The sequence below is a fragment of the Ascidia mentula genome, chromosome 2 (assembly GCF_947561715.1).
Source record: "Ascidia mentula chromosome 2, kaAscMent1.1, whole genome shotgun sequence".
Lineage (NCBI taxonomy): Eukaryota > Metazoa > Chordata > Ascidiacea > Phlebobranchia > Ascidiidae > Ascidia > Ascidia mentula.
The window spans coordinates 5,280,571-5,307,242 of NC_138567.1; the positions used below are offsets into that span (position 1 = coordinate 5,280,571).

Sequence of the window (26,672 nt, forward strand, 5' to 3'; positions counted from 1 at the left end):
CGATAGCAGTTACCAGTGACACAAATCAATTTAGTCTACCGTAAGCAGCACTAACCAAAAACAAAATCTTAAGCTACGACGCGACACTGAAAGGAAAGTGTGATGTTTTATACTGTAGGTTGAAAGTGCTTACTGGGAACAGGAAAAAAACCTTATAAAGCACGCGTTTTTTCGAATAGATTTGAGAATTGTGTCACGCAAGAAGGGTTCACTTTGTTGCGGGTGAATTTCATTTCATAATAAGATGTAAAGCAGGGCTTCCCAAATTAGAGTTCACACGTTATGTTAAATGGATTAAAATATCACACAAAATACAACGTTTGGTTGTACTATATTATTAGGTGCGATATATCCTGGGAATTTTACACTCGTTTCACAACTGTTAGCGGTTGTCATAACATATCTGAATATTACTGTCAGATATCGCGTAAAATTTCAACCTGGTGAAAGTTTGGAAAGCCCTGATGCAAATGCTCATGCGTGATATTGCTTAAGTTAATTTGCTACAAGCTGTGGAACCCCGGGTGGAGAATTGTGGCCTGTATATCTCAATGTAAAAACAAGCACTAAGCAGCATAAATTATTTCGCTACAAGCTAGACTTTCGTTCCCTATTAAAGTCGTATTGGTGAACACCGATTGCATTCAGACCAGTCTCTGTTTCCGATGACTTGAAGAAGGAACGAACAGGGTCATTCGACCGGGATCTCGTCTGCGTATTTCCGCGGACAAGCGAACGAAGACGCCGAGGTACGTCATGTGGAGGTTGGTGAGTTCATCATTGTTACAAGCTCCTTCTCGGCTTTGGCAATCTCGTATGCGACCTTGATAATGCTCTCAGCCATCTTAAGAAAAAAAACACGTCATGTGGTCACAAGATACATAAAAATATACGAAATACACACAGAGCAACATTTAATAAATATTTGTCTGCCATAAAAAATTAAAAAGCGTCAGCATGTAAACAGGTTATTGGCCACAGTGCGTAATTAGTCTTCGGTGTTCAAATGCTCCATTTTATCCTAAATGGTTTTGTTTCGAATGGAAACAAACATTACATAGTGCCTATATAACTAAACTATACCTGTTTGGGATTGATGCTGCTTGATTGCTCTGCTACCTCCTTGCATCTGTTCTTTAAACCCACAGCTCCGTTCCGTAACTTGCTTATCACTCCCTGGAGTTTTTGATCAAGGAGTTCCTGTCAATGTAAGAATTTTGAGGCGAAACTTTTGCTGAAAAATCAAACTCAAGTAACAATAGAAAAGGATTTTTTTGTTAAGGATTTTTTTTTTCGTTCGAATTGTGTTGCTTTGCAAACGAAAGTTGGCTATTACATAGCCTAAATTACTGTAAGAAGGTACTTGTTTTGAATACTAAATATACGTGGTAAATGTCCGAAGAAAATTTGAAAAGTCAGAAATTTTTACTGCCATTTCGGAAATTTGTCAGAATTTTTTTAATGAAATAAAAAACCCAAGTTCGAACAGACTTTAGGTTACCTCTGGAAACAACGCGATGATTTCTTGCACGGCGGTGAGAATATTTTCGGCGCAGTTTGAGAAGCTCTCAATTTTTCCTTTTTGAGCTGCTTGAAGGAGCTGTTGAATTATGCGAGTGACCTGAAATGAAGGAAATTCATTGTGTCAAGCAAAGGACACAAATATGTTGTTTCAATGCTAGTATTGCGCCATAGTCGGGGGCTGTGTTGACGAAATGCACACAAACGTCTGTGTTTACTGTGACACTGTTTAAACAAGGGCAAGTTAGTTACAAAAGCGTCGTTAAAGCCAATTACATGATCAAGTTCACAACAAAGTTGGTGCGGTTGTTATTTAACGGAAATAGAAAATGTCACTTATTCTTTATTGAAACTAAAATTAAACTCCACAATTTAAGGAGTATCTTAAATATCATTGTTTGGATAACATTAGATCACACTAATCGTCATCAAATCAAATAATGATGCAAAATCAAATAAATCAATGAAGAAACAAGCTTAAGTTCAATGTCAGCTGAAGTGTTGATTGATAAATCAATTACTTCCTATAAGCAACTTCAGCTGACCAGAATATGTAGTTTTACATCAAATTTCTACCGTTTCAGTTTTTTTGATCACATCCTCAGATTTTGGTAGAGATCCGGGTTCGGAAGACTTGTCCTGACCATCAGGAGATGGATCTTTAACCTCAGCTTCTGTAGGATTAGGAGAGGCCGCCAATGCTGGGGATGTTTCTCGGTTGTTATTTTTGTTGGTATTGGCAGGTTCGACTGTGTTTAAATTCTTTCCAGCACTGTTGGAAAGTTAACAGAGGTATGAAACTAAAGGTTTGCAAAACTTGTGCTTTGATGCTGAAGTAACTGCATTGGGTGATTAACACGGTTGTGAATTCATACAGTCCTACGATAACACAATGATCCTTTCTAGGACTATTGTCATTACTACACAATAGAAAATACCATGAAAGTTAAGTTAAAACATGTGCAAAAAGCCACATTTTAAGTTAAAACATTGGTCAAAAGTTGACAAAAACTTGCAGACCTCTTGTCTCCCTCAGTTGGGCCAACACTTCCACTTCTGGCCCCGGCAGGATCTGTGGTGTTGTTGTCATAATCGCTCCCAACACTGTTATGAGGACTGGGGTCTCGAAGATGTGGAGCTTTTCTTAGTTTGTCTCCCTATAGCAAACATTAAATAGGTTAAATTAGAGCAGTGTTTCCTAAATTTATTGTCTGCAGGACCCAGCAACGAAATTTAAGTTGATCCCACAAAACCCCTGGGTCATTTCCAGCAGTTTTTGTCCAAACCAAGATAGTAGTTCATATAACCGCTGGCTCTGTGGAACCTAGTTTAGGAATCATCTGATGGAATGTTTAAAATTGCATTCAACAAAATAAGTGGTGCTTACTAAAAAACATTGTAGAGTTTACAGTATCATTATTAAACTGAATTTAAACTTTTCAGCTAAATAGTTGCCATATCTACTACAGTGAAAAAAAGTTTAATAGGGGCACAATTCTTTTATCCAACATACACTTCCTGTCTCAAAAGGTTCCTTGTCACCCACTGGCAGTTCTGTCTCGGGGGGAGTTCCATGGATAGTTCGGGGCCGCTGACTGTCAGCAGATGCCAGTGAAGACTGACTGCCACCTGCAAACATAGTTCAAAGGTTTTTGAAATCATTAGGATTGGTGCCGTGTCACTGTCATGACTCTAAAGCTGATAATTCCAACAAAAAGTATGTGGGCATTTCCTGCACTGTCATTTGTTTATATAAACTGCTTGCCCAAAAATGGTATTATTCACCCATAAAGTACTTACACACACTAGGTTGTATGTGATACTGCAGTGGTTCTTAACCAAAGGGAAATTATAGGGTTGTAGGTGGGTAATCAGTCGGTCACAGATTGTACAAAAGTAATAGTAAAGGAAATATTATGTTTTGTATTCACTGTACGAAATAAAGATTCAGTTTAAACTGAAAGTGGGAAATGAGATAAAAAAGGTTAAGAACCATTGTGATACTGAATGGTCTTAGCAAAACAATACCCTACTGAAAGTGTACAAACCTGACTCATTGGGATTACAAACAGAAGTAGGCCTCAACACCCCACTGTTGTCACCCTTAGGACTATGAGATTGTCCGCTTGGTACAGAGGGAGGTTTTCCAGCAAACGGAACAGCCGGGGGCTTGAATGCTGATGGGAAGTTTTGTTGTTTCTTGGTCAACTCATGGTTTTGCTTTGCAAGGTTGGTAACCTTGAAATAGTTCACAAGTAAAAACTAGTTACAAGAAAAATCAATTATATTTTCTAAACGGACGCTTCTACATAAGCAAATGCAACACATTGTCCACAGACAAGCAAAAGTCATGTTAAATTATATTAGAAAAGATGAAATTGTGAAAGGACGTTACAAACAACTTGCCAAAAACGAATGTCAGTCTGTTACATACTTTATTGGAAAGATTCTTGTTTTGTTCTGTAAGTTTGGTGATCTCCTTTTGGGCATCCTCTAACTTTTGTTTCAGTGCAAGAAACTTGTTCAATCCAATAGCTGGCTCTGGTAAATGTATGACAAAACTTTCAACAACAAGCTAATCAGTTGCCACAAAACAACAAAGTACTTGACACCAGCACATTGACCCACTAAATGATTTAAAGTCATAAAATGTCATTAAAGAACAACATACTTGCAGAGTCTTCAATGGATTGGTAATCCAAGTTGCCATCTGGTGGCAAATCATAAATTGGTTCCTCATTGGCTGGTGATTGCACTGGTATTTGTGGTAAGCATGTGCCATCTGAGCAACAGGGTTTAATTTAGGGTTTGGGTAAACTGTATTATTGACAGAACAGAATGTATCCTAACACTTTCGATATGGCCTTTTAAATGAAAGTCAATGTGAACAATTGTAACACATACATAGTATCATTATAGCATACATCACAGGCCATTTTTCCTGAAAACCGTGGAACGTAGTGTCATAAAAGTCTGATATGATGACACACGATTCCTTGCATGTTTCAGGTTGTAAAGGTTGAATGTAACATTGTTTAGGGGCCATAGGGGCCATGTAATTACACATGAAAACATGATCATCTGTGCTTGCTCACCAGACATGGATTGCCGCCTGATAATGTCATGCAGAATATCTGTCACCAGAATGTGGAATTCGGGGAGACTGAATCTTGCCAGTTTTTGTCTTCCTTGGTTCCTGCAAATACCAGAAAAAGCATTTTACACAAAAGCACCTGCACATAAGATGTTCCAGTACATTTTAAAGATATTAATTTAAAGGGGAATGTACATTACAACTGAACTAACTTAGTTTAAGGTCAGTTTTATTCTGTAATATTTGTAACACAGTATAGTTATCATGATCTGTCCTAGTTTAATGCAAAACAATATACAGGATAAAGCGACATGCCAACTATCAAGTTACATAGTTTCACAAAGTGTTCTAACATGTGACAGATGTTTCAATTAAGCAGCTTCTGAAATATGTATGGACCCATACGATCGTAAACATTACTGTCATTAAATCACATATGCCATCTAATCGGCAAGGGCTATTTCAGCAATGACAGTTGTATTACATTAAAGACATATATAGGAGGTACAGATTGTGGCAAACAAATATTAAAGCAATGTATATGTGGTTTGCCTTGTGGTTGAGTACTCTGGATTAACAGGGAGAAAGGGTACGGCTACATGATCTGCTGTAGGAGCAATCTTTCCAGCAGCCACTTGTCGCAACTCCTGCCAGACAAGTTCAGTCTCCCTTCGATCAATCTCATCATAAACATCCATTGCAAGTTCCTCAAATATCTGGTTGCTCAGCTGCACGCAAACAATTATTACCTCTTAAGGGGGATTGAAACAGTGACTTCTACGTCACAGGAAAGCATGGTTTGAACCAGACTCATGCCCAAATGTCAGTGTCCATGTTTATCGAATATTTTATCACACTGGGTGTTTGAATCAGACAATGCCACACACTCACAGATGGAAAATACAGCAAGAAAAGACTACACACATAGCAATATAACTTATGTATAACATACAGCTTGGAGGCGTTTTCTTCCATCCAGACCAACTCCATTATCTCTTGATTTTGGAATCGCAAAGTGTTTGGGTGTTTTGTGGTCTGAAAAATTGCACATTTCTTTCATATAACCTCAGTCAGTTCAAAAAAGTTTTAATCCCACCTGGTTTTATGTGCCACACAAAGTTGGACAGTCTGTCAGATAATTCATATTGTAGTTCAACTATTCTGTCTGCAAGGTCAGTGTGGCCTTCAGCTCTTGCCAGATCTTCAGGTGTCTGTTGGTTGGAGTCTAGACCAGCAGGATCAGCACCGTAAGTCACCAAGAGTTCGACTTGTAGAGCTTGGCCAGCTTTAGCGGCTACGTGTAATGGCGTGTTACCACGCTCCTGTATGTCAACATATTGTTCTTGTTTAATCAAAGACATACTTCTGAGTGGGTTGACAAAGATTGTAAATAGATGGTTTAAGTTTAATCTATATACTTTAAACAAGAATGTATGGACTTATAATATGATATATGTGACGGGTTGCACTGAACACAATATACCTTGCAAATGTATTAAAACTCATTACATATTATTTATATACATATGCTGAAAAAGATGGCAAAGAAAGGATGTTTATTATAACCAAAAGGTCATAAGTAAATAACCTCATTGATAATGCATATGATGCAGTACTTGGTATTCATGCTTATACTTACATTGTGATAGAAATTGGCTTGAGCACCAAGTGAAAGCAGTCTGAGGCTTGTGTCAAGGTTAGCAGTACGTACACTTGAGTGAAGTTGTTTACCGAGATCCTCATCATCTCGTCGTGGGGGGCGATGCACAAATGCAAGTTGCTCATATTTGGCCTTGATGAACTCACTTTTGATGGTGCTGAAATACAATTGTCCAACCTCACAAACAAATGTATAAAGGTGATATAAAGCTCATAAAATCAATAAATATCATGCACATTAAAGATGGTGACTTTCATTGATGACATCACAAAATATAAACTTACTGGACTGGATCTGTAGCATTGGGTTTTCGTTTTCCACTGCGACCTTGTGCTGGATCTAACAGAGAATGTTCCCAAATGGAATTAGCCCCAAGCATGGCAAGAGTGTGAACCATATTTGACTGGTTCTGATGCCACACACTTTTGTGTATGTGTTTGACCTAAACAACCGACATGGTCAATTTTATTACATCAAAGTATGCTTTTGCAGATTAAAAAGAAGAAAAGTCCACTGCAACATTTGTTAAAATCATGTTGTTACCGGACGAGATGGTAACTTTGTATACAGTTAAAACTAGGGATGCACCGGTTCAGATTTGCCGAATTTATTCATTTGGAGTTTATTCGGGTGAATCTAAGGTTTCTACAAGTATTTGGTTTTGGCCATTTACTGAATGGATTGGTGGTATGCAGAGTTCAGATGTGTTAGAATCATTATTCAAACAGTACGAAACAACATGATGATGGGAGTAGATCCCATTCAGTATATATATACGTATGTTTTGTTAAAATTTATTGTATTAGATACCAAACATAGTTTTGTGTTATTCAGCAACTTTTGCCAAATATTTGGTTTTCACTGAACAGAAAAAAACGTTGTTTCAGTGCATCACTAGTAAAAAACAAAACATGTATATATACATATTTGCATACCTGAGACACATGGCGACCTAGATTGCGATGTAAGCCTGCACACTCACTGCACATGTAAACACCACGATTTACAGATGACCAGCATGGATCTGCACATAACACAGGTTTCAGTATTTACAAGTGCCTGTGTTATAATATTAACTGCATGGCTCAGTGATTTTTACCACAATGGAAAGTTTGTAATTTGCACAGGGATTTTTTATATGTCATTAATTTGTTTTTTTTCTGTTTTAATTGCTAATAAAAATGTGGCATTAATTGCAGTCTGAAGGTTGTATTACATACTTTGGCACTGTATGATATTTGTATTTATGAATAGTCTGTGAGACCACTATTTGATCTCACTGAAAGTCAGTGATTTCCTTAATTCATGGTTCCGACTTCGCGTCATGATGGGTTTGACAGCACAATGCTGCAGGTTAAGATTGGCTGAAAATGCATTGGTTTAGATAGGAGTTCACAAATTAAAAGTTATGTTTTGTTGAAGAACTCCTATCCAAACCAATGCATTTTCAGCCAATTATCACCTGCAGCATTGTGACATCAGACCCTTTGGTGACATGAAGTCAGAACCATGAATAAAAAAAGTTAATACGCACAACAACCTACAACACCACTTTGCTACTGCCTACAAGGTGTAATAGCCGACATCAGCAATAAAGTCATGAGAAAGTCAAACATTTAGCTAATTAAACTGGAAACCAACTATAAACAAGTAATTATATAAATAACAGATATACCTTGGGCACCACAATCAGCACACAGATCAACAGGAGACCGGAACTTAGGCTTTGACATGGTCGCCCAAGTCTAAAATGCTTGTTCACACCATTGACATACACACATAAGACGAATGTTATCAATATAATAATATCTAGTAGAAATAAAATGTTTTTAGTGAATTTGTTCTGTAGCTGGGTTTATTGTTTACATGTCCGGTCCTGTGATGTTTAACTATTTTAGTCAAAGAAACCTTTAAATTTACAACATTAATAAAATTTTTTTGCCATTCTTGATTGCAAAGATATGCTTGTAAGTAGCATAGCCATGTATATTTGTATACTATTTTGCTCTTATTAAAAGGAAACATCACTTTTAAACAAAACACCTTCTTTCATAAAACTCAATAATCTTCTGCCAATATTCTGCTCTAATCCAATGAGACCTGGTGAATAGTGTACTGATCTCTGTGGGAACCATTATTGGGCAAAAGACAAAGTACCTTATTTTTTGTCTCATCGCATTAAAAAATAATATTGTGTTGTTTTGCAAAGTAACACAAATGGGGAACGTTTTAAATAAATGAGATGATGTAATAGTTCTGGCAAAGATGCCGTTTTTTTATGTGCTTTAAGCTGCGTTACCATCGAGTTGGACAAATCATAACCATGCTGAATTTTGATGCCGGAATATTGCATTTATGTCAGAACTCTATCCAAATTTAGGGATATTTCTAGTTTTTATCCAGGATGGTTGACTTTTTTTAAAGATAGTCAATGTAATAATGTCCAGCATCGCGCCATATAACCAATAATCTGTATTTTAAAGCACGTTTGGGATCGAAAACTGAGCAGGCAGGTCCACATAAGCACGTTTCTCAAAAATAAGCAAAAATGCACATACTAAGACACTGCTTGTCAAAACAACGACAAAACCCATTTCATTTTTCTTAAACGGGATATTTGCAGTTTGCAAATCATGCAATGCTTACTTTGCATTTTGGATTCGTTTATTTGGACAACAACTAGTTTATTAATAAAGGACTTCCAAATACCAGTAGCCACAAACGACCACGTTGAACTGTTTTGTGCAAAGTTTTTCCCAATGACGTACGAGTATGTAGAATAAGTACTTCCGATACAACGTAATATTGACAGTAGCGGTAACTATAAGTGCAAAAGTCAACAAAAACCAAGAGTCGACAGTTGGGTCGGGGCAATCACCAACTTTGTTTCGTCTTTGTTTTAATGTACATGTTTACCAGAGTGTGATGTGAATCGTGCCAGAAGCGCATTTTTGAAGTGTTTTTCTGCTTCCTGCCTGAAATTCCTAGAACGGTTGTTTTTTGCCTCTATAAAAGCACGCCACAGCTCAAGAGTAAATCACACTGTAGAGAAACAACACCTTGAAAAAGAAGCTAAGAAGTGGGTAGCTGTAAAAAATTCATTGCAAGAAGCATGATTTGGCTGGTAGCATTTGTAATAATTTCTGTTCCCAACTTTGGTCTGGCTGCTCCAAGGGAAAGTGACTCCGAGACCAGCAGGCTTTCCGTAGAAACTCAGTTGATTTGTCCAAACCGATCTCTTTATGAAGGTATAGAAAATGTTTTGAATATGTTTGAATGGTTTGTAAGGTAAATCTTATATCGTGCATTAAAAGATGAAATAAGTCAACTGAGACAAAATGTACAACGGCTGAACAATGTGCTTTCTGCTATCTATGCAACACCAAGCACTCCCTCCAAGCGTGAGTATAATGTGTATTTAGGAATTTGTCAAACGCAATCAAACAACTGTGTTTCCAACAGAATGCGCTTTGACACAGTTTGTCTTTCCGAGGCATAATCAGCAACAAGACTATATCAGGTACAAGCGTTTTTTTCCCACCCTTAAATCGGGTACTATGTGCTTTTGGTACACTGTCGAGGATTTGTCGTCATTGGTCGCACTTGTGAGTTATCAAACTTCAACAAATGTCAACCACATTCTTATTGAACTTCGGCCACCGTCAATACTGCGGCTTATAGTGGATGGATCACGCGCAGACTTTGACTTTGATCTTCAAACTACAGTCAACGTAAGTTCGGCCTATTTGTTCACGACAGTTCGGCCTATTTGTTTTGTAAGGTAATTTGCGCAGTAGTGTGTATAACGTAGGAACGGATCCATGGATCCTTTGAGATGGTAACTATCACACCCATTGGAACATTTTATGCGTGCTTTTGTCTGGCGAAAGATCATCCATAAGCGTCGAAAATCCATATTTCTGCGTGACAAAAGAGTTTTTGATCGTAAGCTTTTCTTTGTAGAAACCTAGACAACAAATGCTTCACACTTGTCCTCACCAAGAAGCTTGGCATAACCTTGTTTTTAAACTTCTTTCTTTAGCATCACATTTGTGCCTGGTTTAACTCGGAGGACAGAATACTTGGGTTTTACGTGAATGGAGAGGAATTTGGTCCCAAAGGTTACGCAGGAGGGTTTGTGAGTGGAGGAGGAAGCTTTCTTATCGGTCAGGATGAAGATCGAAATGTTGCTGGAGGAATCGGCAAAAACCAGTCTTTAAAGTCAGTCCCATATTTGTTTTTAAAACTGAAGCTATTCAAGCTCTATACATACATATATTAGTCCATAGTTCAACTTTATCTTGTTTCCAAATCAAGGGGTACAATTGAGAATTTGGTTATCTACCCGCGGGTGTTGACGCAAGTCGAAATCCAACGCATGAGAGTTTTGTGTCAGTGCCCGATTGATCACATGGTGTCGATGACGTTGGACAGGGTGGAATTCTTGGGGCAAACCACGTACACCATACCCGGGAAATGTCCAGGAACAATGTAATGTGCCTTGTATTCTCCTATATTTTTATATAGCTGGTTGAAAATCGTTTTCCTGTACTGTAATTGAAATGATGAATAAAACTGTTGCGTAAGTTGCGCACAGATATAGTTTGCCTTTACGACGAAAGTCATTGCCTTGCTGGAACATCACTTCTACTTAATTTTAACATCTCAAAAATCGCGTCGTTACACTGGAAATCATTTACAGCTTTATTGAAATATAGAACGAGGATGTTTACCACTGTGCACTATTATAATATTCATGGCAATTGACAATAGGATCACAAAGACAACCTTCAGCGAAAATAAATCAACATGAGTTCACCATAAAAAACATGAGTTTTAAAAGTTACAGTAAAAATGTAAAAAACAAACGTTTTATGCACTCGGCGATCACAAACATGCATATATGGTTCAGACACACACTATGATGACGTCACGTCTTTAGTAGTCTGGTAGATGATGTTGTTAACGATCACTCTTTCGTCGTTGTTCGCAAAGCTGTAGGGTGATTCCTCTGTTTCGGTTGTCACCTGGTTACCTTCATTGTAGCGGATAAACCGCACGGTCGGTTGGTTTTTGTTTTGAGATTGTTGCCTGCATATACCAATATATTTCAGGCGTATGTATGGATAAGTTTAGTCATAAACGCCAGAGTATAGACAATCCATTTATACAGCAGTTTTATTGTAAAACATGCGTTGAACACCGGTTTATTGGACAATGATGAAAATCAGAGTTTACAGGTTAGCTTAATGTAATGCGTTATTGACCTCGGTCGAAACAGTGATGGCCATATATTAGCAGCGCGCCCACGTGTCACATTGACCCTATAAGCTCATATCGGCAATACTTTGACAATTTAGAAGACTTTGGTCGAATCGAAAGGGCTTGAATGTTTCCTGGTTGACCATTGCACTCCATAAAGCTACTTTTGCACACGGAAATCACGCCCGTGCCCGATTCAAAGCTTCGACAGCTTGGAATAAAATAAACTTATATAGGAAGCGAACCGTTCTCGTCGGGTTTAAGGCTATATACCTGTCACATCCAAGCTTTACAAGGATGGCGATGTACGTCGCAGACAACAACACGGCAAGGGCAATCGCAAAGTAGGTTATTCTGTTGTCGTTCCGGTTGCATTGCGGTGTACTCGTAAATTTATATTGCTCCCCCAAATCTGAACGAACAAATTATTAAATTTTAGCTATTGAACAGTAATTATGTCAAGACAAAATCTAGTGATGTGTTGTTGGTCAGCACAAAGTCGTCGCATTGTAGTAGCTAGATAATACTTGCATATAAGTTTTTATTATAAATATCATACTTTAGGTTTTTCGCATTTGAAACAGCAGAAATTCTTTCAAGCGTTTTTTGTTGAAGATTGTTATAGTTTGTTGGATACTGTTTGTGTATTTTGGCCATATATATATAAAAAAAATCGCCTTTTGAAACAAGAGCGCACCTAAAACCACTATCATTGGTACGTGGTTTAGCGCTTGGTCATTATTTTAAGCAACAAACGTTACCGGCGGTAGTTTCTTCAAGCGTTCGGTCAGAGGTCGTTGTGAGTGCTTCAGTTGTAAAACTTTCACCACGTTCTTGTGCCGCGTACCTGTCCGACGTGCATCTTATAAAAGCAAATGAGAAAAAAAGCGCGTACGAATATGCTTCCACCTTCAACGTAGGAGGCCAAGCATACGTTCTGTTCGGATTCGAAATATTTCCACACTTGTATTTAACACCATTTCTTAAGCACGGACTGCCGCCCAGTTTGGTTTGTTGATAATAGAAGCACAAATGTTGTTGGCTGCGATGAAAAGGAAAATTCTTCTTGGGATGAAAAAGAGTCCCTAAAACGACAACGATACCTCAATGTGTTGTATATTTCTACATAGGATTTACTTGGTTCTTCAGCAAAAATTAGACGTTTGGGTTTGATTCGCCAAACTTGGACTGCCAAACTAAAACTTAAATATAAGGAGTACCTTACCGTCTGGCAGAGTGAGGGTGATATTGTTGTGATGTTTTGGTGGGAAGGCCTTTAGATGTAGAATCCTTATGCTAAAAGCGCTTAATTTTGATTGCGCCCAGTTGAAGGTGTAAACGTACGATTTATGAGTATGGTTAGAAACGAGATAGTGTTCGCCGAACGGTTGAGTTTCATTCACATACGTCGTATTACCCCCCGCTGTGTTCCAAAGAGCTGCAGAAACCAATCATATGTAAGTAGGCGGGTGCCGGTTGTTTTGTTAGCCTTATAGTTACAAATACAAATGCAAAGCATGTGCTGACAAGGTATGAACAGCATAAAAAGCACTACTATGTATAGTTACCATATATAGTTGTGGAGGTACAACACAACCGCCTTACCTGATATGACGCAAGCAGCAAGCATGGTACGCATGGCATGTGATTTTGATGACTGAAATTAACCAGATAAAACTGTAAATCTGAGTCTACAAGCCAGCATGCATGCATGCAATATCTACGAACTTTTATTGATTTCTTATAAAACTGGCCTGTCCTCTTGACTTGGCCTTTCGTATTAAACTTCCTGGTTGCTTAACGTAAAGCCCTTCGCTGTGTGCTTGAAATTCCCCTTCAATTGTTTCCCTCGGCTCGCCCGTCTTTTACAACAATGAATGGTGGCGTAATTGATTTCTAAGCAAAACTTTTTAGATATGATGCGCTTTTATTTCGAAACCAGGAACTTCAACGAACGAACGTGCGTCCTGAACGAAACATAGAAAATAATAACATGATTGCACAATGTCATCTTCGGTGAATGTTGCTTTTGTTATTCATGCCGAGAACAAAACTCTGTCTATAAGTGTTGGAATTATGCACCACATATACTGTTCCGGGTGACCCATGACCTCCACGTCACAATCGAAAGAAAAACTGCGACATCAATCATAAACCTCATAAAATTCAAATGCCCAGGATGGTATTTACACAAACGATAACAGTCGAGCAAATGAATTCACCTTAGGTGTACACATTCGTAAACGGGTTGAAGTGTTTCAATGTTTCCAAAACGTTTTCATTGTGGAACTGTGGCAAAATTATCACGTAGGCACTTAAAGACGTAGTTAAGATGCAAAGCGGAGTTTCGCAAGAGGAAGTTTATTTAAGGGCATTGCTCGGTGACCATGTGACGACACAATGCCAACGAAAAACGAAGCACGTAAGCAGTGGAGCCCGCATTGCTACACAATGCACGTTTGATTCACGGCCAAAAAAGTTTGATTTTGGACAGTTGAATTGATATTCGGTGCAAGAGTTTAAAGGTGTCAATTGACCGAAATTGCGCCAAAATTAAACAACAAAACTATACGGATCGTTTGAAACAACGTATACTTGTTGTTGAAGATCAGGAGTTGGTTCCGTGGGACTTCTGTATGCAATGGACCAATTACCGCCTCTGTCTTCGTTTTGCTTTCTATGAAATGATATATTTAGTTCGAACCTGAAAGTTTTGCAATTTGGCCAACTTCGCTTGCAACACTCTGGATTGGCCATAAACAGTAAAAACATTGGAGCGAAAGTAAACCAAATTAAAGTCACCTGTGTTTTATGGCCAACACGATAGTTGCGCAGAAGGTCAAGAAAAGCAATGCACCAAGACTGATCGAAACTATGGTCAAAGTCTGTATTTCGTTTTGAGGCTGAATCTCTTCTTCTGCTGAATAACCGATTACATTGCTCGTAAGAATTATTGATATATGCATTGATAGATTTCTTTTGCAGATAGAAGCAATGCAAATGTATAATCACCAAACAGCAGACAGATGTGTACCACTGTTTCGGCCCATTAGGTCTCATAAGTGCAGGCAGTAGCACTGTAATAGCTTTTATATTAGCAAGCACAGAAATTTTAACTTCATGCTACATTTCAGTAAACTTCATTTTGCCGTTATAACTTACAATGTAAGATGATTACCAAATTTATCTTTGCTGGTATTTTGCGCGGTGTAAATATGCTCTCCATCGAGTTCCGGACACTCAAGTAAAGCGAAGGAAATCATCATCTTAGTTTGCTTCAGACTGGTCTTCATCTCAGGCGGCCAAGTTCGACTGACCGAAATGTTCGCTTTGTTTGAGCAATTCATGGTAGGGGAATCACCTCTAGGGCATGTAGTATCATTGCTTGAATTACGTTTCACGTAGAAACCGCACCATGGATTTTGTTCCGGAAGTTCGCGTTTTGTAAAGTTGTGAACAGATCCTAATGAAACGAAAGCGTCATAATTCTTATGAAAACCAAAGTTTAAGTTTACTAAATTGGTTTCCAATACATTTTTAAACGATTTTGAATTAGAAGTGTTTTGTACTCACCGTCAGGCATAATTGATGTTCTGTAATTGGATTTGGGAGATAGCGCATCAGCATTATAGTGAAACAAGGCAATAGATAAAATGACATCGCTTGGCAGATTTTCTTTGCCGAAAATCCACGTGCAGTTTTCCTTTTTCCATTTTACTTCGTAGTGCAAAACACCGTGGTGTTGGCTGACTCTTTCTGGACAACCAAGTGCTACTCCACGAAAAGCAAACCTTAACGCCGCAGCTGTAAGTGACAGAATGTCCAAATAGAATTATTTATGCTAGTTTTTTCTTTAGTTTTATCTCTTACCTAGTAAAACCAGTTTCCTCATGCCTCCAGCTGTAGATCTTTAGACTAATAAGTTTACCCGGAAGTTAAATGAATCAATTATTTGGATGAAAATATTTGCATATTGTAGTTAAGTAAAGGTTATAACCAGGTAGAACAATAAGTCCTCGCATCGTTTATTTTTAGTTACCAACAACGTCATTATTACGTGCAGTGGAAAGTTTTATATACGTAAAGTGTAGCTTCCCAAAAACGTCTGTACAACGTTATGCACAACGTTGCCCAGCAACGTATTACGGACATTTCTGCACACCGTATTAGCAACGTTGGCATATTACGTACTGCAGAGAAACTTATACTACTCAAGCAGTACGTTTGTCATGAACGTAATATGGACGTTTTAAAATCATTTCTATGTCCTTTTAAATCACACGTTTCTCTACCAAGACGGGTATTTATAAATACAGTATTTTTAATCCGAGTCAGATAACAAGGGTAGCAACGGTTTTACAAGGATGGCGATGTAAGTCGCAGACAACAACACGGCAAGGGCAATCGCAAAGTAGGTTGTTCTGTTGTCGTTCCGGTTGCATTGCGGTGTACTCGTAAATTGATATTGCTCCCCCAAATCTGAACGAACAAATTATAATCGAAAGAAAAACTGCGACATCAATCATAAACCTCATCAAATTCAAATGCCCAGGATGGTATTTACACAAACGATAACAGTCGAGCAAATGAATTCACCTTAGGTGTACACATTCGTAAACGGGTTGAAGTGTTTCAATGTTTCCAAAACGTTTTCATTGTGGAACTGTGGCAAAATCGCCACGTAGAGACTTAAAGACGTAGTTAAGATGCAAAGCGGTGTTTCGCAAGAGGAAGTTTATTTAAGGGCATTGCTCGGTGACCATGTGACGACACAATGCCAACGAAAAACGAAGCACGTAGGCAGTGGAGCCCGCATTGCTAAATAATGCACGTTTGATTCACGTCCAAACAAAGTTTGATTTTGGACAGTTGAATTGATACTAGGTGCAAGAGTTTAAAGGTGTCAATTGACCGAAATTGCACCAAAATTAAAAAACAACACTACAGTTTATATACGGATCGTTTGAAACAACGTTTCCTTGTTGTTGAAGATCAGGAGTTGGTTCCGTGGGACTTCTGTATGCGATGGACGAATTACCGCCTCTGTCTTCGTTTTGCTTTCTATAAAATGATATATTTTGTTCGAACCTGAAAGTTTTGCGATTTGCCCAACATTGCTGCTTGCAACACTCTGGGTTGGCCATAAACAGTAAAAACATTGAAGCGAAAGTAAACCAAATTAAAGTCACCTGAGTTTTACGGCCAACACGATAGTTGTGCAGAAGGTCAAGAAAAGCAATGCACCAAGACTGATCGAAACTATGGTCAAAGTCTGTATTTCGTTTTGAGGCGGAATCTCTTCTTCTGCTGAATAACCGATTACATTGCTCGTAAGAATTATTGATATTAATATGCATTGATAGATTTCTTTTGCGGATAGAAGCAATGTAAATGTATAATCACCAAACAACAGACAGATGTGTACCACTGTTTCGGCCCATTAGGTCTTATCAGTGCAGGTAGTAGCACTGTAATAGCTTTTATATTAGCAGGCACAGAAATTTCCACTTCATGCTACATTTCAGACAACTTCATTTTGCCCTTATAACTTACAATGTAAGATGATTACCAAATTTATCTTTGCTGGTATTTTGCGCGGTGTAAATATGCTCTCCACCGAGCTCCGGACACTCAAGTAAAGCGAAGGAAATCATCATCTTAGTTTGCTCCAGACTGGTCTTCATCTGAGGCGGCCAAGTTCGACTGACCGAAATGTTCGCTTTGTTTGAGCAATTCATGGGCGGGGAATCACCTCTAGGGCATGTAGTATCATTGCTTGAATTACGTTTCACGTAGAAACCGCACCAGGGATTTTGTTCCGGAAATTCGCGTTTTGTAAAGTTGTGAACAGATCCTAATAAAACAAAAACGTCCAAATTCTTTTAAAAACCAAAGTTTTAGTTTATTGAATTGGTTTCCAACACATTTTTAAAATACTTTTGATTAGAAGTGTTTTTTCTCACCGTCAGGCAGAATTGATGTTCTGTAATTGGATTTGGGAGATAGCCCATCAACATTATAGTAAAACAAGGCAATAGATAAAATGACATCGCTTGGCAGATTTTCTTTGCCGAAAATCCACGTGCAGTTTTCCTGTTTCCACTTTACTTCGTAGTGCAAAACACCGAGTTGTTGGCTTATTCTGTCTGGACAACCAAATGCTACTCCACGAAAAGCAAGCCTTAACGCTGCAGCTGTAAGTGACAGAATGTCCAAATAGAATTATTTATGCTTAATTTTTTTCCTTTAGTTTTATCTCTTACCTAGTAAAATCAGTTTCCTCATGCCTTTAGCTGTAGATATTTAGACTAAGAAGTTTACCCGGAAGGTAAATGAATTAATTATTTGAATGAGATTATTTGCATATTGGAGTTAAATAAAGGTTTTACTCGGCTAGCACAATTACGTTCTCGCAACGTTTATTTTTAGTTACCAACAACGTCATTATTACTTGCAGTCGAACGTTTTATATACGTAAAAGTGTGGACTCCCAAAGACGTCTGTACAACGTTATAAAAAACGTTGCCCAGCAACGTATTACGGACATCTCTACACACCGTATTGACAACGTTTGCACGTACTTCAGACAAACTTATACTACTCAAACAGCACGTTCGTCATAAACGTAATATGGACGTTTTAAAATCATTTCTTTGTCCCTTTAAACCACACGTTTCTACCAAGTGGGGTATTTATTTTTAAAAACAGTAATTTTAATCCGAGTCAGATAACAACGGTAACAACGGTTTTAACTACTGTCGGTAAACATATTGTAACGATTTCGAAAAACACCACTTTAAATTATGCTAAGAAAAGGTTCTCGACAAATCCGTATCTGTGACCACTTGAATTGTTTGGACATACAGCAATAAAGAATTGGAACATATTTTGTTTTTGACATTAAGTTTATTGCACTGGTCCTTACAGTTAACAAGGTTTATGGGAACAAGTTTCATTTTGTTATGATGCAATACAAGATCATACACATACATATCTTCCAGTTTTCAAAACATCATGTATTTGGATCGTGCAAAACAGTGAGACACAAGTAAACCATTAAACAAAATCATGGTTGCATCAAAACGGACAAATTCATGACTAAATTCCACATCTTGTAATCAGTTGCCGTATAACTCGTTGTAAACAGTTTGTTTGGTTTGATCGACCTGGTCGGAGTTGTAAATTACATTATTCACTTCTTCTCTTCCCGGTTCAGCAAAAGCGTACGGAATGATGGATGGCTCAGTATTCACTGTTCCGCTTGGGTTGGCAGACAGGGAGTTTCTACTCACGGAGCTCCCTTTTATGTTACTGCAGCTTGAAAATAAGGATAATGTAACTAAAGCTAACAAGTAGCACCAACAATAAAAAAATTATTATAATCCGTGTGCTTTACAGTGCTTGCATGTTGCCTAGGCGTGACGGATAAGATACCTCACCGTATTTTGAATGCAAGAATCCCAATAACAAGAAGAGCTGCTATCAGTAATACACCGAGCACAACTGCTGCTGCAACCGCCTCGCTTCCGGTGTTCTGACTGCTGAAAACGTTTTTGTCACGATGGCATTTATCCAAACGATAAGAGTCGAGCAATTGAATTCACCTTAGGTGTACACATTCGTAAACGGGTTAAAGTGTTTCAATGTTTCCAAAACGTTTTCATTTTGGAACTGTGGCAAAATTGCCACGTAGACACTTAAAGACGTAGTTAAGATGCAAAGCGGTGTTTCGCAAGAGGAAGTTTATTTTAAGGGCATTGCTCGGTGACCATGTGACGACACAATGCCAACGAAAAACGAAGCACGTAAGCAGTGGAGCCCGCATTGCTACACAATGCACGTTTGATTCACGTCCAAACAAAGTTTGATTTTGGACAGTTGAATTGATATTCGGTGCAAGAGTTTAAAGGTGTCAATTGACCGAAATTGCGCCAAAATTAAACAACAAAACTATACGGATCGTTTGAAACAACGTATCCTTGTTGTTGAAGATCAGGAGTTGGTTCCGTGGGACTTCTGTATGCAATGGACCAATTACCGCCTCTGTCTTCGTTTTGCTTTCTATGAAATGATATATTTAGTTCGAACCTGAAAGTTTTGCAATTTGCACAACTTCGCTTGCAACACTCTGGGTTGGCCATAAACAGTAAAAACATTGTAGCAAAAGTAAACCAAATTAAAGTCACCTGTGTTTTACGGCCAACACGATAGTTGTGCAGAAGGTCAAGAAAAGCAATGCACCAAGACTGATCGAAACTATGGTCAAAGTCTGTATTTCGTTTTGAGGCTGAATCTCTTCTTCTGCTGAATAACCGATTACACTGCTCGTAAGAATTATTGATATTAATATGCATTGATAGATTTCTTTTGCGGATAGAAGCAATGCAAATGTATAAACACCAAACAACAGACAGATGTGTACCACTGTTTCGGCCCATTAGGTCTCATAAGTGCAGGCAGTAGCACTGTAATAGCTTTTATATTAGCAAGCACAGAAATTTTAACTTCATGCTACATTTCAGTCAACTTCATTTTGCCGTTATAACTTACAACGTAAGATGATTACCAAATTTATCTTTGCTGGTATTTTGCGCGGTGTAAATATGCTCTCCATCGAGTTCCGGACACTCAAGTAAAGCGAAGGAAATCATCATCTTAGTTTGCTTCAGACTGGTCTTCATCTCAGGCGGCCAAGTTCGACTGACCGAAATGTTCGCTTTGTTTGAGCAATTCATGGTAGGGGATTCACCTCTAGGGCATGTAGTATCATTGCTTGAATTGCGTTTCACGTAGAAACCGCACCATGGAATTTGTTCCGGAAGTTCGCGTTTTGCAAAGTTGTGAACAGATCCTAATACAACGAAAGCGTCATAATTCTTATGAAAACCAAAGTTTAAGTTTACTAAATTGGTTTCCAATACATTTTTAAACGATTTTGAATTAGAAGTGTTTTGTACTCACCGTCAGGCATAATTGATGTTCTGTAATTGGATTTGGGAGATAGCGCATCAGCATTATAGTGGAACAAGGCAATAGATAAAATGACATCGCTTGGCAGATTTTCTTTGCCGAAAATCCACGTGCAGTTTTCCTGTTTCCATGTTACTTCGTAGTGCAAAACACCGTGGTGTTGGCTGACTCTTTCTGGACAACCAAGTGCTACTCCACGAAAAGCAAACCTTAACGCCGCAGCTGTAAGTGACAGAATGTCCAAATAGAATTATTTATGCTAGTTTTTTCTTTAGTTTTATCTCTTACCTAGTAAAACCAGTTTCCTCATGCCTCCAGCTGTAGATCTTTAGACTAATAAGTTTACCCGGAAGTTAAATGAATCAATTATTTGGATGAAAATATTTGCATATTGTAGTTAAGTAAAGGTTATAACCAGGTAGAACAATAAGTCCTCGCATCGTTTATTTTTAGTTACCAACAACGTCATTATTACGTGCAGTGGAAAGTTTTATATACGTAAAGTGTAGCTTCCCAAAAACGTCTGTACAACGTTATGCACAACGTTGCCCAGCAACGTATTACGGACATTTCTGCACACCGTATTAGCAACGTTGGCATATTACGTACTGCAGAGAAACTTATACTACTCAAGCAGTACGTTTGTCATGAACGTAATATGGACGTTTTAAAATCATTTCTATGTCCTTTTAAATCACACGTTTCTCTACCAAGACGGGTATTTATAAATACAGTATTTTTAATCCGAGTCAGATAACAAGGGTAGCAACGGTTTTACAAGGATGGCGATGTAAGTCGCAGACAACAACACGGCAAGGGCAATCGCAAAGTAGGTTGTTCTGTTGTCGTTCCGGTTGCATTGCGGTGTACTCGTAAATTGATATTGCTCCCCCAAATCTGAACGAACAAATTATAATCGAAAGAAAAACTGCGACATCAATCATAAACCTCATCAAATTCAAATGCCCAGGATGGTATTTACACAAACGATAACAGTCGAGCAAATGAATTCACCTTAGGTGTACACATTCGTAAACGGGTTGAAGTGTTTCAATGTTTCCAAAACGTTTTCATTGTGGAACTGTGGCAAAATCGCCACGTAGAGACTTAAAGACGTAGTTAAGATGCAAAGCGGTGTTTCGCAAGAGGAAGTTTATTTAAGGGCATTGCTCGGTGACCATGTGACGACACAATGCCAACGAAAAACGAAGCACGTAGGCAGTGGAGCCCGCATTGCTAAATAATGCACGTTTGATTCACGTCCAAACAAAGTTTGATTTTGGACAGTTGAATTGATACTAGGTGCAAGAGTTTAAAGGTGTCAATTGACCGAAATTGCACCAAAATTAAAAAACAACACTACAGTTTATATACGGATCGTTTGAAACAACGTTTCCTTGTTGTTGAAGATCAGGAGTTGGTTCCGTGGGACTTCTGTATGCGATGGACGAATTACCGCCTCTGTCTTCGTTTTGCTTTCTATAAAATGATATATTTTGTTCGAACCTGAAAGTTTTGCGATTTGCCCAACATTGCTGCTTGCAACACTCTGGGTTGGCCATAAACAGTAAAAACATTGAAGCGAAAGTAAACCAAATTAAAGTCACCTGAGTTTTACGGCCAACACGATAGTTGTGCAGAAGGTCAAGAAAAGCAATGCACCAAGACTGATCGAAACTATGGTCAAAGTCTGTATTTCGTTTTGAGGCGGAATCTCTTCTTCTGCTGAATAACCGATTACATTGCTCGTAAGAATTATTGATATTAATATGCATTGATAGATTTCTTTTGCGGATAGAAGCAATGTAAATGTATAATCACCAAACAACAGACAGATGTGTACCACTGTTTCGGCCCATTAGGTCTTATCAGTGCAGGTAGTAGCACTGTAATAGCTTTTATATTAGCAGGCACAGAAATTTCCACTTCATGCTACATTTCAGACAACTTCATTTTGCCCTTATAACTTACAATGTAAGATGATTACCAAATTTATCTTTGCTGGTATTTTGCGCGGTGTAAATATGCTCTCCACCGAGCTCCGGACACTCAAGTAAAGCGAAGGAAATCATCATCTTAGTTTGCTCCAGACTGGTCTTCATCTGAGGCGGCCAAGTTCGACTGACCGAAATGTTCGCTTTGTTTGAGCAATTCATGGGCGGGGAATCACCTCTAGGGCATGTAGTATCATTGCTTGAATTACGTTTCACGTAGAAACCGCACCAGGGATTTTGTTCCGGAAATTCGCGTTTTGTAAAGTTGTGAACAGATCCTAATAAAACAAAAACGTCCAAATTCTTTTAAAAACCAAAGTTTTAGTTTATTGAATTGGTTTCCAACACATTTTTAAAATACTTTTGATTAGAAGTGTTTTTTCTCACCGTCAGGCAGAATTGATGTTCTGTAATTGGATTTGGGAGATAGCCCATCAACATTATAGTAAAACAAGGCAATAGATAAAATGACATCGCTTGGCAGATTTTCTTTGCCGAAAATCCACGTGCAGTTTTCCTGTTTCCACTTTACTTCGTAGTGCAAAACACCGAGTTGTTGGCTTATTCTGTCTGGACAACCAAATGCTACTCCACGAAAAGCAAGCCTTAACGCTGCAGCTGTAAGTGACAGAATGTCCAAATAGAATTATTTATGCTTAATTTTTTTCCTTTAGTTTTATCTCTTACCTAGTAAAATCAGTTTCCTCATGCCTTTAGCTGTAGATATTTAGACTAAGAAGTTTACCCGGAAGGTAAATGAATTAATTATTTGAATGAGATTATTTGCATATTGGAGTTAAATAAAGGTTTTACTCGGCTAGCACAATTACGTTCTCGCAACGTTTATTTTTAGTTACCAACAACGTCATTATTACTTGCAGTCGAACGTTTTATATACGTAAAAGTGTGGACTCCCAAAGACGTCTGTACAACGTTATAAAAAACGTTGCCCAGCAACGTATTACGGACATCTCTACACACCGTATTGACAACGTTTGCACGTACTTCAGACAAACTTATACTACTCAAACAGCACGTTCGTCATAAACGTAATATGGACGTTTTAAAATCATTTCTTTGTCCCTTTAAACCACACGTTTCTACCAAGTGGGGTATTTATTTTTAAAAACAGTAATTTTAATCCGAGTCAGATAACAACGGTAACAACGGTTTTAACTACTGTCGGTAAACATATTGTAACGATTTCGAAAAACACCACTTTAAATTATGCTAAGAAAAGGTTCTCGACAAATCCGTATCTGTGACCACTTGAATTGTTTGGACATACAGCAATAAAGAATTGGAACATATTTTGTTTTTGACATTAAGTTTATTGCACTGGTCCTTACAGTTAACAAGGTTTATGGGAACAAGTTTCATTTTGTTATGATGCAATACAAGATCATACACATACATATCTTCCAGTTTTCAAAACATCATGTATTTGGATCGTGCAAAACAGTGAGACACAAGTAAACCATTAAACAAAATCATGGTTGCATCAAAACGGACAAATTCATGACTAAATTCCACATCTTGTAATCAGTTGCCGTATAACTCGTTGTAAACAGTTTGTTTGGTTTGATCGACCTGGTCGGAGTTGTAAATTACATTATTCACTTCTTCTCTTCCCGGTTCAGCAAAAGCGTACGGAATGATGGATGGCTCAGTATTCACTGTTCCGCTTGGGTTGGCAGACAGGGAGTTTCTACTCACGGAGCTCCCTTTTATGTTACTGCAGCTTGAAAATAAGGATAATGTAACTAAAGCTAACAAGTAGCACCAACAATAAAAAAATTATTATAATCCGTGTGCTTTACAGTGCTTGCATGTTGCCTAGGCGTGACGGATAAGATACCTCACCGTATTTTGAATGCAAGAATCCCAATAACAAGAAGAGCTGCTATCAGTAATACACCGAGCACAACTGCTGCTGCAACCGCCTCGCTTCCGGTGTTCTGACTGCTGAAAACGTTTTTGTCACGATGGCATTTATCCAAACGATAAGAGTCGAGCAATTGAATTCACCTTAGGTGTACACATTCGTAAACGGGTTAAAGTGTTTCAATGTTTCCAAAACGTTTTCATTTTGGAACTGTGGCAAAATTGCCACGTAGACACTTAAAGACGTAGTTAAGATGCAAAGCGGTGTTTCGCAAGAGGAAGTTTATTTTAAGGGCATTGCTCGGTGACCATGTGACGACACAATGCCAACGAAAAACGAAGCACGTAAGCAGTGGAGCCCGCATTGCTACACAATGCACGTTTGATTCACGTCCAAACAAAGTTTGATTTTGGACAGTTGAATTGATATTCGGTGCAAGAGTTTAAAGGTGTCAATTGACCGAAATTGCGCCAAAATTAAACAACAAAACTATACGGATCGTTTGAAACAACGTATCCTTGTTGTTGAAGATCAGGAGTTGGTTCCGTGGGACTTCTGTATGCAATGGACCAATTACCGCCTCTGTCTTCGTTTTGCTTTCTATGAAATGATATATTTAGTTCGAACCTGAAAGTTTTGCAATTTGCACAACTTCGCTTGCAACACTCTGGGTTGGCCATAAACAGTAAAAACATTGTAGCAAAAGTAAACCAAATTAAAGTCACCTGTGTTTTACGGCCAACACGATAGTTGTGCAGAAGGTCAAGAAAAGCAATGCACCAAGACTGATCGAAACTATGGTCAAAGTCTGTATTTCGTTTTGAGGCTGAATCTCTTCTTCTGCTGAATAACCGATTACACTGCTCGTAAGAATTATTGATATTAATATGCATTGATAGATTTCTTTTGCGGATAGAAGCAATGCAAATGTATAAACACCAAACAACAGACAGATGTGTACCACTGTTTCGGCCCATTAGGTCTCATAAGTGCAGGCAGTAGCACTGTAATAGCTTTTATATTAGCAAGCACAGAAATTTTAACTTCATGCTACATTTCAGTCAACTTCATTTTGCCGTTATAACTTACAACGTAAGATGATTACCAAATTTATCTTTGCTGGTATTTTGCGCGGTGTAAATATGCTCTCCATCGAGTTCCGGACACTCAAGTAAAGCGAAGGAAATCATCATCTTAGTTTGCTTCAGACTGGTCTTCATCTCAGGCGGCCAAGTTCGACTGACCGAAATGTTCGCTTTGTTTGAGCAATTCATGGTAGGGGATTCACCTCTAGGGCATGTAGTATCATTGCTTGAATTGCGTTTCACGTAGAAACCGCACCATGGAATTTGTTCCGGAAGTTCGCGTTTTGCAAAGTTGTGAACAGATCCTAATACAACGAAAGCGTCATAATTCTTATGAAAACCAAAGTTTAAGTTTACTAAATTGGTTTCCAATACATTTTTAAACGATTTTGAATTAGAAGTGTTTTGTACTCACCGTCAGGCATAATTGATGTTCTGTAATTGGATTTGGGAGATAGCGCATCAGCATTATAGTGGAACAAGGCAATAGATAAAATGACATCGCTTGGCAGATTTTCTTTGCCGAAAATCCACGTGCAGTTTTCCTGTTTCCATGTTACTTCGTAGTGCAAAACACCGTGGTGTTGGCTGACTCTTTCTGGACAACCAAGTACTACTCCACGAAAAGCAAACCTTAACGCTGCAGCTGTAAGTGACAGAATGTCCAAATAGAATTATTTATGCTAGTTTTTCCTTTAGTTTTATCTCTTACCTAGTAAAATCAGTTTCCTCATGCCTTCAGCTGTGGATCTTTAGACTAAATAAGTTTTCCCGGAAGTTAAATGAATTAATTATTTGGATGAGATTATTTGCATATTAGAATTAAATAAAGGTTATACCCAGCTAGCACAATAAGTCCTCGCAACCTTTTTATTTTGAGTTACCAACAACGTCATTATTACGTGCAGTCGAAAGTTTTATATACGTAAAAGTGTAGACTCTCAAAAACGTCTGTACAACGATATACAAAACGTTGCCCAGCAACGTTTTACGGACATCTCTGCACACCGTATTAGCAACGTTTGCATATTACGTTTCTACGTTTCTACCACACGTTTCTACCAAGTGGGGTATTTATTTTAAAAACAGTATTATTAATCCGAGTCAGATAACAAGGGTAGCAACGGTTTTAACTACTGTCGGTAAACGTATTGTGACGATTTCGAAAAACACTTAAATTATGCTTAGACAAGGTTCTCGA

General features: G+C 38.2%; 8 protein-coding genes across 13 annotated transcripts; 1 reads left to right on the forward strand and 7 right to left on the reverse strand.

Moving 5' to 3' along the window:
* Nucleotides 1-703: 703 nt before the first annotated feature.
* LOC145888473 (ARF GTPase-activating protein GIT2-like) lies at nt 704-8,086 on the reverse strand. The gene is made up of 17 exons (XM_082979228.1): nt 7,951-8,086; nt 7,211-7,299; nt 6,560-6,717; nt 6,255-6,432; nt 5,712-5,937; nt 5,568-5,650; nt 5,168-5,343; nt 4,617-4,717; nt 4,193-4,303; nt 3,956-4,062; nt 3,570-3,759; nt 3,035-3,150; nt 2,542-2,678; nt 2,098-2,293; nt 1,502-1,621; nt 1,084-1,200; nt 704-844 (listed from the first exon to the last, which is right to left on the reverse strand). Exons 1-17 carry the CDS (start codon nt 8,006-8,008, stop codon nt 755-757), a joined length of 2,253 nt encoding a protein of 750 aa, XP_082835354.1. The 5' UTR covers nt 8,009-8,086; the 3' UTR covers nt 704-754.
* Nucleotides 8,087-9,832: 1,746 nt separating this feature from the next.
* On the forward strand, nt 9,833-10,770 carry LOC145889962 (C-reactive protein 1.4-like). The gene is made up of 3 exons (XM_082981010.1): nt 9,833-10,006; nt 10,318-10,496; nt 10,593-10,770. The coding sequence occupies exons 1-3, from the start codon at nt 9,833-9,835 to the stop codon at nt 10,768-10,770; spliced, it is 531 nt and encodes a 176-aa protein (XP_082837136.1).
* A 185-nt stretch (nt 10,771-10,955) lies between these two features.
* LOC145889351 (uncharacterized) lies at nt 10,956-14,062 on the reverse strand. The gene is made up of 5 exons (XM_082980295.1): nt 13,143-14,062; nt 12,763-12,975; nt 12,299-12,622; nt 11,811-11,949; nt 10,956-11,366 (listed from the first exon to the last, which is right to left on the reverse strand). The coding sequence occupies exons 1-5, from the start codon at nt 13,174-13,176 to the stop codon at nt 11,195-11,197; spliced, it is 882 nt and encodes a 293-aa protein (XP_082836421.1). The 5' UTR covers nt 13,177-14,062; the 3' UTR covers nt 10,956-11,194.
* A 557-nt stretch (nt 14,063-14,619) lies between these two features.
* LOC145889353 (uncharacterized) lies at nt 14,620-15,328 on the reverse strand. Its single transcript, XM_082980296.1, has 2 exons — nt 15,111-15,328; nt 14,620-15,000 (listed from the first exon to the last, which is right to left on the reverse strand). The coding sequence occupies exons 1-2, from the start codon at nt 15,118-15,120 to the stop codon at nt 14,696-14,698; spliced, it is 315 nt and encodes a 104-aa protein (XP_082836422.1). The 5' UTR covers nt 15,121-15,328; the 3' UTR covers nt 14,620-14,695.
* Nucleotides 15,329-15,855: 527 nt separating this feature from the next.
* LOC145889695 (uncharacterized) lies at nt 15,856-17,830 on the reverse strand. The gene is made up of 5 exons (XM_082980697.1): nt 17,801-17,830; nt 17,501-17,731; nt 17,107-17,391; nt 16,727-16,844; nt 15,856-16,598 (listed from the first exon to the last, which is right to left on the reverse strand). The coding sequence occupies exons 1-5, from the start codon at nt 17,820-17,822 to the stop codon at nt 16,466-16,468; spliced, it is 789 nt and encodes a 262-aa protein (XP_082836823.1). The 5' UTR covers nt 17,823-17,830; the 3' UTR covers nt 15,856-16,465.
* Nucleotides 17,831-18,378: 548 nt separating this feature from the next.
* On the reverse strand, nt 18,379-20,823 carry LOC145889558 (uncharacterized). Of its 4 annotated transcripts, XR_014399516.1 has the most exons (6): nt 20,796-20,823; nt 20,499-20,729; nt 20,104-20,388; nt 19,724-19,841; nt 18,977-19,598; nt 18,379-18,854 (listed from the first exon to the last, which is right to left on the reverse strand). XR_014399516.1 is itself a non-coding variant. In XM_082980537.1 (5 exons), the coding sequence occupies exons 1-5, from the start codon at nt 20,815-20,817 to the stop codon at nt 19,475-19,477; spliced, it is 777 nt and encodes a 258-aa protein (XP_082836663.1). In that variant the 5' UTR covers nt 20,818-20,823; the 3' UTR covers nt 18,379-19,474. The 4 variants fall into 4 exon arrangements, 2 of the variants coding, with proteins under 2 accessions (XP_082836663.1, XP_082836662.1); XM_082980537.1 differs by having other exon boundaries at nt 18,379-19,598; nt 19,724-19,838; XM_082980536.1 differs by having other exon boundaries at nt 18,379-19,598.
* A 420-nt stretch (nt 20,824-21,243) lies between these two features.
* On the reverse strand, nt 21,244-23,215 carry LOC145889665 (uncharacterized). The gene is made up of 5 exons (XM_082980658.1): nt 23,189-23,215; nt 22,889-23,119; nt 22,495-22,779; nt 22,115-22,232; nt 21,244-21,986 (listed from the first exon to the last, which is right to left on the reverse strand). Exons 1-5 carry the CDS (start codon nt 23,208-23,210, stop codon nt 21,854-21,856), a joined length of 789 nt encoding a protein of 262 aa, XP_082836784.1. The 5' UTR covers nt 23,211-23,215; the 3' UTR covers nt 21,244-21,853.
* Nucleotides 23,216-23,766: 551 nt separating this feature from the next.
* Nucleotides 23,767-26,218, reverse strand: LOC145889546 (uncharacterized). Of its 3 annotated transcripts, XR_014399514.1 has the most exons (6): nt 26,184-26,218; nt 25,887-26,117; nt 25,492-25,776; nt 25,112-25,229; nt 24,365-24,986; nt 23,767-24,242 (listed from the first exon to the last, which is right to left on the reverse strand). XR_014399514.1 is itself a non-coding variant. In XM_082980525.1 (5 exons), the coding sequence occupies exons 1-5, from the start codon at nt 26,203-26,205 to the stop codon at nt 24,863-24,865; spliced, it is 777 nt and encodes a 258-aa protein (XP_082836651.1). In that variant the 5' UTR covers nt 26,206-26,218; the 3' UTR covers nt 23,767-24,862. The 3 variants fall into 3 exon arrangements, 2 of the variants coding, with proteins under 2 accessions (XP_082836651.1, XP_082836650.1); XM_082980525.1 differs by having other exon boundaries at nt 23,767-24,986; nt 25,112-25,226; XM_082980524.1 differs by having other exon boundaries at nt 23,767-24,986.
* Between the last annotated feature and the right edge of the window lie 454 nt (nt 26,219-26,672).